Below are 12,065 nucleotides of genomic sequence, written 5' to 3'. Positions count from 1 at the left end.
TTTCATGGACATCCTGTCCCGCCTCTTTGCAGGAAAAATTAAACACTGTAAGAGAACACTACAATATATTGTCAATGAGAATAAATGAGGGCATAGCTACGCTCTTGTTCTTTTTACACTCTAGAACAGTTGGTATATATTTTTTTCACCTATTGTCTTTATTTTATTCTGTCAAAAAATTACACTAAGGGATTCATTTTTACCCAATTATAAAGTAATATGCTGTGCTTTTATAGTATGTCTTAAAGAAATCACATAATTTATTAACTAAGGCAGGCATTAAGGGAAATGTCCAAATGCTAACCTAGAAACATTTTATCTGTGCTTTCTTTGCTTTTTAATATATCAATCTTGAATTTATAATGTCAAAAGGAAAGTATACTGTAACAGTTTGATAATAAATTTACATATAATAAAATAGTATATTTTATTCAGGGCTGGCCTAGGACACTAATATTTTTAATATCAAATAAATGAGGAAAAAAATTCACTTATTAAATCTGAATCAGGATTCACTCTTTTTTATTCTTTTTAATCATGTGTATTTAAGATGAAACTTGAAAGTTAATAGATTGAGATCTAAAACAGAAACCTCTTCAGCTTTCAGGCTGAGATCATTAAAAAAAAGATCTAACATAGCTGATTAAAACTCTATGTTAGGGGGTGCCTGGGTGGCTCAGTGGGCTACAGCTTCTGCCTTTGGCTCAGGTCATGATCCCAGGATCCTGGGATCGAGCCCCACATTGGGCTCTCTGCTCAGCAGGGAGCCTGCTTCCTCCTCTCTCTCTGCCTCTCTCTCTGCGTACTTGTGATCTCTATCTGTCAAATAAATAAATGAAATCTTTAAAAAAACAAAAACAAAAATAACTCTATGTTAGGTTTGGGACCAAGAATATCTTAACTGTTTTAAAACATGGCAAAGTCAACCAATCTCAGTTTTCCCTCATATTATTAACTCAAAGGAATGTTGTACATGATCTTCTTGTAAGATTAAACTGTACCTTTTGGTACAGATAGAGATACAATTGACCCTTAAAATACAGGGATTGGGGTGCCGATCCTATGTGCTTTTGAAAATTCATGGGTAACATTGGACTCCAAATAAAATTAAGTACTAATAACCAACTGTTGACCTTACTGATAATATAACTAGTTGACTAACACAAATTTTATGTATGTGTTATATATATCGTATTCTTAGAATAAAGTAAGCTAGAGAAAAGAGAATGTTAAGAAAAACTTGAGGAGAAAATACATTTACAGTACTGTACTATATTTATCAAAAAAACCAAAAAACAAAAAACCACAAACCTGGGTATAAGTGGATCCATGTTGTTTAAGCGTCAACTATGTATCTTGTGTCATGGTGTAGTGCTTCATAAATATGATACAGGTTTGAATGTATGTAATTTACAATGTGAACCAGCCCAGGCCTTTAAAAGCAAAACAAAACAAGTTTGCAGCCTTGTATCATTGGAGGGATATTTATGCACTGGAAAACTAAATGGTTAAAATGATTTACCTTTAGAAAGCCCTCATCTAAGTAAATATCATGTAAAGATTTGAACTTACACTTTTCTTGAAGTTGGAATTTAATACGTTTTCTATTTCCAGATGCCTCAGTGTTGCAGAATTTTCAGGATGGGAATTCATGGGGGCTTTAAATACCATCTACATGCTAATGATGCTCAGATTAATTTGTCCAGTTCTGTCCTCTTTCCTGAACCCCCTGTAGATGCTTAATAAATTTTTGTCAAATGAATGAACATTATGTTTTAGATGTTGGCTCCTACTGTGATGTATCAGTTTTTTATGTTCGCTTTTTCATTTGTTTATTAATTCATTCCATAAAGTCAGTCATTATGACTAACTCTTAGGCATTATTGATATATTGACAAAAATAAAGGCAAGAGAAAGTTTTTGTTTTTAATGCTTTGTGTTTGTTTTAAAAACGTAGTGCATATTTTATCCCTTGTGGGAAGTGGTCAGATTCTGGGCCTAACTTCTCAGGGAGTTTTTTTTCCTCTTTTTCTTTTTCCCTTTCTGCAGTTGCAGTGATTTTCCAGTTTCTAAATACCGTTACAATTTAAGGGTAGATTTGCTTTATAGAAGTTAATTTTATAGACAGTTTTGAATACTGTCTAATAATACACGTAACTTTTGAAGGATGAGTGATGGTAGTTATTTTAACTTTTTTCTATTTTAACATTTTAAGAATGTACTCCCTTATTTCTAAACCCCTTTGTAAACAGTGTTCCTTTAGTAAACGTGTAAGATATTCCCATGGACACTTCATGTATAAACCACTATTTGAAATCAGATTTGTGTTAATAGAAGAAAGACCTATGCTACCAACCAAGCCATTAATTAAAATATCTTTTTCTCTTTAATATCAGTTTTGGACCACTGTTTATTTATTTATTTATTTAACTCTTCTTTTCAATGTGATTAATTGTTCATCATAAACTAGATTTCTACTTTGTCCTCTGAAAGAAATATTCGATGTATTTTATATACTCATGAATGCTTAGTTGAGTAACTGTCTATAAAAGATTTTTTTTTTAAATATCTGGTGACAAAATCACTAAAAGGAGTATTATTTGAGGGTATGTAACGCATGCATTCCAGGCAACATGGTCTCTGTTAGAGGAAAGCAGCAGAACAGGACCAAGAATTGATAGCAAATCTAGGCTCCAGAGATATTTCGGATGATGCCAGCATGGAGTATTAGTGTTTTCGCAGAGAGCCTCCAGCTCCGTGGCCATCTGTGAAAGTTTGTGTGGACCGGTTTTGAATCATGTTTGTTTTTGATCAGATACAGATTTCAAAGGCAAAGATGCCATATTCAGCAATTGCTTTCCATCAGATTTCAGAATAGCATTTGAGGAGAATGCCTTAAAGCTTTCAATTTAATAAGCTCAAAGCATTGTAGCAGTGTAAATTATCCTTTGTACTTTAAACCTTGCAAACATGACCTTGTTTGTCAGTTTTTAAACTATGATGAATGTTTCCAATAAACCTGACTGTGAAAATAAGAATAGTTGTTTATGGAGAGATTATTAAGTAGATGATTGCGGATTACCATTCTTTAGTCATAAGAGCAACCTGTTCTAATGCAGATTTTTGGCCTCTAGCATTTAAAGTATTTAATTCCGTTCAGTAGGGATGAACTGCAGAGTTGTTTTTTATTTTTGTTTCTCCAAAGGAGAAAGGGGGGATTGAGGCCATTTTCAAAAGGGTTGTCTCTGGAAAGTTCTCATTAAAAATGAATCCAGTAATCTGATTGAAAATATTCATATTGGGCAAAAACTGGAGAATTACAGAATTTTTGACCCTCATTTTGAGGAAGGTCGCATTTCATTGAGTAGATATGTCTTTGTCACAAAAGAATGAAAACTCATTTTGTATATATTGACAAATTAGAATTTTTTGTTATCAACAGGTTTGGCAAACATCGAAAAGATGACAAGATTGAGAAAACGGGTAAAATAAAAATACAGGACTCCCTTACGTCAGAAGATGAGAGGATACGAATGAAGCAGGAGCAGGAGAGGTAGACTTCAGTCATTTGATTAAATCTCACCAGATAGAGTTTTTTGTCCTTTCTGCTCTTTTTTCTTTCTTTCTTTCTTTTTTTCTTGAATATGAAGAATCTATACTCAATGGGTTTTTAGTTTTTCTGTGTCAGTCTGAACACTGATGGTTGTGGGATAGATACAATGTAAAGGAAGATTCAAGGAAAAAACGTGTATTTATATGAGGCATTAAAGTGAATGTTAATGGTTGAGTTAAGATCTTTGCCTAGAAGAGAGTAGGGCATATTAGATGAATTAAATAAACATTAAGACTGAATTTATGATCACTCTTAAAATCATAAGGAAATAGTTACAATACCATTTCATTCATTTATGAATATATAGTATTTTGTGATAATTTTTAAGACTATTTCTCTGGCAATAAAACTGAATTTTTATATCTCTTTTAAAATATTTTGATTTATAATAAGACTCAAGAAGGCTTTCTTGCTATGTTGTTTTCCTCTCAAACCTGACATTTGTTTCTTTTTTTTCTCTTTTTATTTCCCTATCATATTTTATGAAATTATCACTTGAATTTGATTGCATCTCTTCCAGAAAGATTGTTATCTATTGTTGAGTCATTCTGTGGTAAGAACCCAAAGACCAGTGAAATGCATGAAAAGTTACTTTAGACAGATAATTGAAACTCATTTCTATAAGTGATTAGAGTTTCTCCTGCTGTAATTCCCAGGAGATGAGCAAACCACCGCCTTGCCTTGAACTTCTGTTACTCACAGGCTCACAGCCAACTCCTCTTTGTGGTTTCAGACCCCTATAGCAAGAGACACTATCTATACCTGTTGTACTTGGAATCATCCGGGAAATGAGGGTGCCTTGAGTGAGGCTAAAAGATTAAGTATTGTCCATAAATAAGATTAGAGCCCAGTGTCTACATCTCCAGATTCTTGCTAACAATTCTAGAGTCGGGGCACTTTCGAGTTTAATGAAAGAACTGAAAAGAATATTCTACCATGGTTTTCTTTAGAAGAGATTACTGTTTTGAACCGTTGTATTTTCATTATCATTTGTTTCCATGATTTTTTTTCAATTCTTCTTTAATTTCCCGGTTGACCCATTCATTCTTTAGAAGGATACTGTTTAGTCTCCATGTATTTGGGTTCTTTCCAAACTTCCTTTTGTGGTTGAGTTCTAGCTTTAGAGCATTGTGGTCTGAAAATATGCAGGGAATGATCCCAATCTTTTGATACCGGTTGAGTCCTGATTTAGGACCGAGGATGTGATCTATTCTGGAGAATGTTCCATGTGCACTAGAGAAGAATGTGTATTCTGTTGCTTTGGGATGAAATATTCTGAATATATCTGTGATGTCCATCTGGTCCAGTGTGTCATTTAAGGCCTTTATTTCCTTGCTGATCTTTTGCTTGGATGACCTGTCCATTTCAGTGAGGGGAGTGTTAAAGTCCCCTACTATTATTGTATTATTGTTGATGTGTTTCTTTGATTTTGTTATTAATTGGTTTATATAGTTGGCTGCTCCCACATTGGGGGCGTAGATATTTAAAATTGTTAAATCTTCTTGTTGGACAGACCCTTTGAGTATGATATAGTGTCCTTCCTCATCTCTTATTATAATCTGTGGGACACAACAAAGGCAGTCCTGAGAGGAAAATATATAGCGGTACAAGCCTTTCTCAAGAAACAAGAAAGGTCTCAGGTACACAACCTAACCCTACACCTAAAGGAGCTGGAGAAAGAACAAGAAAGAAACCCTAAGCCCAGCAGGAGAAGAGAAATCATAAAGATCAGAGCAGAAATCAATGAAATAGAAACCAAAAAAACAATAGAACAAATCAACGAAACTAGGAGCTGGTTCTTTGAAAGAATTAATAAAATTGATAAACCCCTGGCCCGACTTATCAAAAAGAAAAGAGAAAGGACCCAAATAAATAAAATCATGAATGAAAGAGGAGAGATCACAACTAACACCAAAGAAATACAAACTATTATAAGAACATACTATGAGCAACTCTACGGCAATAAATTTGACAATCTGGAAGAAATGGATGCATTCCTAGAAACATATAAACTACCACAACTGAACCAGGAAGAAATAGAAAGCCTGAACAGACCCATAACCAGTAAGGAGATTGAAACAGTCATTAAAAATCTCCAAACAAACAAAAGCCCAGGGCCAGACGGCTTCCCGGGGGAATTCTACCAAACATTTAAAGAAGAACTAATTCCTATTCTCCTGAAACTGTTCCAAAAAATAGAAATGGAAGGAAAACTTCCAAACTCATTTTATGAGGCCAGCATCACCTTGATCCCAAAACCAGACAAGGATCCCACCAAAAAAGAGAGCTATAGACCGATATCCTTGATGAACACAGATGCGAAAATACTCAACAAAATACTAGCCAATAGGATTCAACAGTACATTAAAAAGATTATTCACCACGACCAAGTGGGATTTATTCCAGGGCTGCAAGGTTGGTTCAACATCCGCAAATCAGTCAATGTGATACAACACATCAATAAAAGAAAGAACAAGAACCATATGATACTCTCAATAGATGCTGAAAAAGCATTTGACAAAGTACAACATCCCTTCCTGATCAAAACTCTTCAAAGTGTAGGGATAGAGGGCACATACCTCAATATCATCAAAGCCATCTATGAAAAACCCACCGCAAATATCATTCTCAATGGAGAAAAACTGAAAGCTTTTCCGCTAAGGTCAGGAACACGGCAGGGATGTCCATTATCACCACTGCTATTCAACATCGTACTAGAGGTCCTAGCCTCAGCAATCAGACAACAAAAGGAAATTAAAGGCATCCAAATCGGCAAAGAAGAAGTCAAATTATCACTCTTCGCAGATGATATGATACTTTATGTGGAAAACCCAAAAGACTCCACTCCAAAACTGCTAGAACTTATACAGGAATTCAGTAAAGTGTCAGGATATAAAATCAATGCACAGAAATCAGTTGCATTTCTCTACACCAACAGCAAGACAGAAGAAAGAGATATTAAGGAGTCAATCCCATTTACAATTGCATCCAAAACCATAAGATACCTAGGAATAAACCTAACCAAAGAGACACAGAATCTATACTCAGAAAACTATAAAGTACTCATGAAAGAAATTGAGGAAGACACAAAGAAATGGAAAAATGTTCCATGCTCCTGGATTGGAAGAATAAATATTGTGAAAATGTCTATGCTACCTAAAGCAATCTACACATTTAATGCAATTCCTATCAAAGTACCATCCATCTTTTTCAAAGAAATGGAACAAATAATGCTAAAATTTATATGGAACCAGAAAAGACCTCGAATAGCCAAAGGGATATTGAAAAAGAAAGCCAAAGTTGGTGGCATCACAATTCCGGACTTCAAGCTCTATTACAAAGCTGTCATCATCAAGACAGCATGGTACTGGCACAAAAACAGACACATAGATCAATGGAACAGAATAGAGAGCCCAGAAATAGACCCTCAACTCTATGGTCAACTAATCTTCGACAAAACAGGAAAGAATGTCCAATGGAAAAAAGACAGCCTTTTCAATAAATGGTGCTGGGAAAATTGGACAGCCACATGCAGAAAAATGAAATTGGACCATTTCCTTACACCACACACAAAAATAGACTCAAAATGGATGAAGGACCTCAATGTACGAAAGGAATCCATCAAAATCCTTGAGGAGAACACGGGCAGCAACCTCTTCGACCTCTGCCGCAGCAACATCTTCCTAGGAACAACGCAAAAGGCAAGGGAAGCAAGGGAAAAAATGAACTACTGGGATTTCATCAAGATCAAAAGCTTTTGCACAGCAAAGGAAACAGTTAACAAAATCAAAAGACAACTGACAGAATGGGAGAAGATATTTGCAAACGACATATCAGATAAAGGACTAGTGTCCAGAATCTATAAAGAACTTAGCAAACTCAACACCCAAAGAACAAATAATCCAATCAAGAAATGGGCAGAAGACATGAACAGACATTTCTGCAAAGAAGACATCCAGATGGCGAACAGACACATGAAAAAGTGCTCCATATCACTCGGCATCAGGGAAATACAAATCAAAACCACAATGAGATATCACCTCACACCAGTCAGAATGGCTAAAATCAACAAGTCAGGAAATGACAGATGCTGGCGAGGATGCGGAGAAAGGGGAACCCTCCTACACTGTTGGTGGGAATGCAAGCTGGTGCAGCCACTCTGGAAAACAGCATGGAGGTTCCTGAAAATGTTGAAAATAGAACTGCCCTATGACCCAGCAATTGCACTATTGGGTATTTACCCTAAAGATACAAATGTAGTGATCCAAAGGGACACAGGCACCCGAATGTTTATAGCAGCAATGTCCACAATAGCCAAACTATGGAAAGAACCTAGATGTCCATCAACAGATGAATGGATCAAGAAGATGTGGTATATATACACAATGGAATACTATGCAGCCATCAAAAGAAATGAAATCTTGCCATTTGCAACAACGTGGATGGAACTAGAGCATATCATGCTTAGCGAAATAAGTCAAGCAGAGAAAGACAACTATCATATGATCTCCCTGATATGAGGAAGTGGTGATGCAACATGGAGGCTTAAGTGGGTAGAAGAATAAATGAAACAAGATGGGATTGGGAGGGAGACAAACCATAAGTGACTCTTAATCTCACAAAACAAACTGAGGGTTGCCGGGGGGAGGGGGTTGGGGAGAAGGGGGTGGGATTATGGACATTGGGGAGGGTATGTGATTTGGTGAGTGCTGTGAAGTGTGTAAACCTGGTGATTCACAGACCTGGGGATAAAAATATATGTTTATAAAAAAATATATGTTTATAAAAAATAAAAAATTAAAAAAAAATAAGATTTTAAAATAATTTTTTAAAATACTGTTTAAAGTTACTCATCATCTAATAAAAATGTACACTCCAAAAAAAAAAAAAAAAAAAAAAAAGAGATTACTGTTTGTGTATTTTTCTACTCATCTTTCTCCCATGTCCGAGGCTTTAGGCTAGGATAGTTACTCTGATTTTCTATGCATAGCTTTTCAGAGTACTAAATACGTAACTGGGAAAAATAGGGACTTTTAATTTGTGATGCAAGACTGGATTTATTCTTTTGATTCTTCCCCAGTTTTTATTTATTTATTTTTTAAATCCTTCCATTTTCTTGCTTTCTGGGACCCTTTCTAATCCTCAGCAATTTTGAGACCCTCAAGCTTATTTTTTTAAAAATAAATAATAATAATAAAATAATAATTATAATATTTTTAAATTATTATATTATAATAAATTGTAATGAATAATATAAATATTATTAAAATTAAAAAATAAATAAATAAAATATTTATTTATTTGACAGAGAGATCACAAGTAGGCAGAGAGAGAAGGGGAAGCAGGCTCCCCAATGTGGGGCTTGAACCCAGGACCCTGAGACCATGACCCGAGCCGAAGGCAGAGGCTTAACCCAGTGAGCTACCTAGGCTCCCCGATCCTCAAGCTTATTAATAAGCTCACTGTTGTCAGGCCTGGACACACAATATTCCTTAGTCCATACAATATGGCATTTAATTGCTCAGTACTATAAACTTATATCCTAAGAGAGTGTAGGAAAGAGTGTATAGCAGCTGAACATATGTACTCAGATTTATCTACAGGCAAATAATGTGACTTAGCTAGAGAAAAATCTGAGCGGTAGTAACATTATATTTTTCCCCTATGTTGTTGCCAACCATAGCGGATAGCTTCATTAATCCAGTACCTTATCCATATTTGCAATATCCTTTTCTTGCAGTTTAAGGTGATCACTGTGTTTCAATGCAGAATTCTATCAACATTTTCCAAGATACTTGTTAAAATGCATAGTCAAGTTTTTGCAGCCAAACAATGATTTTTATATAATGGTTTCACTTGTATTATTAATTTGCCTAAGGCACAGTTCACTTGCAGTTTTGCTTTTAATCTCCGTCTCTGTACCTCTAATGATGCAATACTTCTGGGAACTAGGTTGGTCATAATGAATTTACAATGTACAGGAGGCCTAGAATAAAAATCTTTCAGGGTCAAGGAACAAGTAAATGGTCCATTAAAAAAAATCAATTAGCTTCATAATCTAAGAAAACTATTATACTCTGACTTCGTATTTCAGTAACAGTTTTTACAAGTATGTTTGTTATTTGGATAGGCGAAGCCTTTCTTTGTATGCCCTCCTTTCTATTCTGTCTGTTGGCATTGGCGATGCTTTGTTTGAGAAAGGAAATTGCAACTTCTTTGGGGAGAATTTGGGTGGAGGAGCAGATAAAAATAAATAAAGCACTGTTTATAATCTCATCATAGCTTTTGCTTCGCGCCGATTAGTAGCAAAACACCTCCTTTCACATTATTTACCACTGGAGCTGTTTGAGTTCCCAAAATTATTTTGGCTGATTTCGTATAAAAATAGAAAACTTGCTATTCCCTGGTTATTAATTATGACATGTCCATATACAAAAATATTTTTTGTCTGTATACATCCCTGAAGCCTGACTATGACTCAAGATAAAAATACGGAACAAGTGAGAAGACAAGTGAATAGAATTGAAAATGTGTTCGATAATGAACATGAACTAGATTCTTCTGAGCATGGGTCTGAGATTAGATTTGACTTCATCCTTGCTCACTTCTCCCCATCTCCTTCCACTTGCTGTCATCCCTGGGAGGTAGGGTCTTGAATAAAAAACTGTCCTTCTAGGAGAAATGAATGAGGAAGACCCCTGCCTGGAACTGTCCTCTGACTCTACTGGTCCTGCCCCACTAAACAGCCTGAGCCTGCACATCTAGGCTCTCTTTCTGAGAAGGGGGGAACAGAGGGCTAACACCAAGGGTAAAGTTAGCTGGTCCTGTGATGTGCTATTTGACTTCTAACGCCAAACCGAGGTACCTTTCAGAGATGCTATTGGCTACTTTAGGGCTAGGTGGGGAAACGAAGCAGGGTATGGGTATTTGGAGCTGAGGGATGAATTCACTGCTGTTACTGGATTGTCTTTCAGTTGTGCCTAGGGACAAAGCCCCTGTTGGCTGTTTTCCACCACACAGAAGGATTGGGCTCCAAACCCAAAATAGAACATACTTCATTAAATGATCTGTGTCAGTTCAGGCCCACTTAGCTACCATTACGTTGACTAAGTATCCAAATTAACGTTTGGCTCTCTGTTGTGTTTTTGCTCTAGTGGTATCTCTGCTTAGGCTCTTAAGGTTGGTGTATATAAGCAGTGTGGTGTGGGAATTTCCCAAACAGTGTTTAGCAGCCAAAAAAGAGTTCTGCATGCAGATATGTTTGAGAAACACTTGGTTAAACCAGTTTATGCATATTTCTTTACTCCATTATTCTCAAAACCCTCCCCTGGTTAATGTACCTTGTGAGTCACAAAGATATGAATAGAGAGTCATCATTTCCTAACTTATTTATTCACAGAACACCCCCTTTCACTTGTTTTCTGTGAAATACCAACATCTTACAGGATTCATTCACTGGGGAAATACTGGTGGAAAGCAAAGGCCATTAGCTCCTGAGTCAGCCATATCCAGCTCCCTCATGTGACTTGCTGTGGAACTCCGGGTTGGTTGTTTCATAGAATCATGAGCAAGTGTAGAGCCAGTATTTGTGACCGGCCTCTACATTATGGCCTCTGTTTTGTGTAGTTACGAATCTTATTCCTGAACATTCATTTTCCATTTTCTCTTACCCACATTTCTCACTTGTTTAAAACATATACATTTTTAAGGTCTAATTCTAATGTATTCTAGTCCTATATCTATAGAAAATTTGAAAGAAAAAAACATAAATTTAAAACTGGAAAATAAAAATTTATCTGTTGTAATACCACTATTAACCTACTGGTCTATGCCTTTCTAATTTATTTCCTATAAAATATATATTTCCACACAGGCATACCTTTAAAAAGTTAAATCTATTTTCATTTTTAAAAAAGATTTATCCATATTTTAGAGAGAGAGTGAGCATGAGCAGGGAGAGGGTGGAGAGAGGGAGAGAGAGAATCATAAGCAAGCTCCTTGGCCTGACTCAAGACTCGATCTCTTGACACTGAGATCATGACCTGAGCCGTAATCATCAGTTGTTGACATTGGTGCTTAACTGACTGAGCCACCAAGGTGCCCCACATCTATTTTCGTTTTTTTTTTTTTTTAAGATTTTATTTATTTATTTGACAGACAGAGATCACAAGTAGACAGAGAGAGAGAGGAGAAAGCAGGTTCCCTGCTGAGCAGAGAGCGCGATGCGGGGCTTGATCCCAGGACCCTGGGATCATGACCTGAGCCGAAGGCAGAGGCTTTACCCACTGAGCCACCCAGGCGCCCCTCTGTTTTCATTTTTACTTCATCTGCATTTTTATACATTCTTAGAAAACCATGTTAAACTTTCTGGGACAAGGCCAAGTGTGTATGAACAGACGGATGGATAGGAAGGAAGGATGGAAAGAATGAAAGAGGTCTGAAAGATGAAATC

The 12,065-nt window shown here is 36.1% G+C and overlaps 1 protein-coding gene across 17 annotated transcripts in view; it reads left to right on the top strand.

Annotated features, from left to right (window-relative positions):
• PARD3 (par-3 family cell polarity regulator) overlaps positions 1 to 12,065 on the top strand; it is a 663,820-nt gene that overhangs the window by 483,815 nt on the left and 167,940 nt on the right. For 14 of the 17 annotated variants that reach the window (XM_059184236.1, XM_059184241.1, XM_059184233.1 and 11 more), the window contains one exon: positions 3,443 to 3,553. The exons of the other annotated variants lie outside the window; for them this stretch is intronic. In XM_059184236.1, the coding sequence (XP_059040219.1) occupies positions 3,443 to 3,553 (111 nt within the window). The remainder of the gene's footprint in view (positions 1 to 3,442; positions 3,554 to 12,065) is intronic. 17 annotated transcript variants of the gene reach the window in all.

The sequence above is a fragment of the Mustela lutreola genome, chromosome 8, assembly GCF_030435805.1.
Source record: "Mustela lutreola isolate mMusLut2 chromosome 8, mMusLut2.pri, whole genome shotgun sequence".
Lineage (NCBI taxonomy): Eukaryota > Metazoa > Chordata > Mammalia > Carnivora > Mustelidae > Mustela > Mustela lutreola.
The sequence above is the reverse complement of the archived record's forward strand: the minus strand, read 5'-3'. Positions and strand labels throughout refer to the sequence as shown.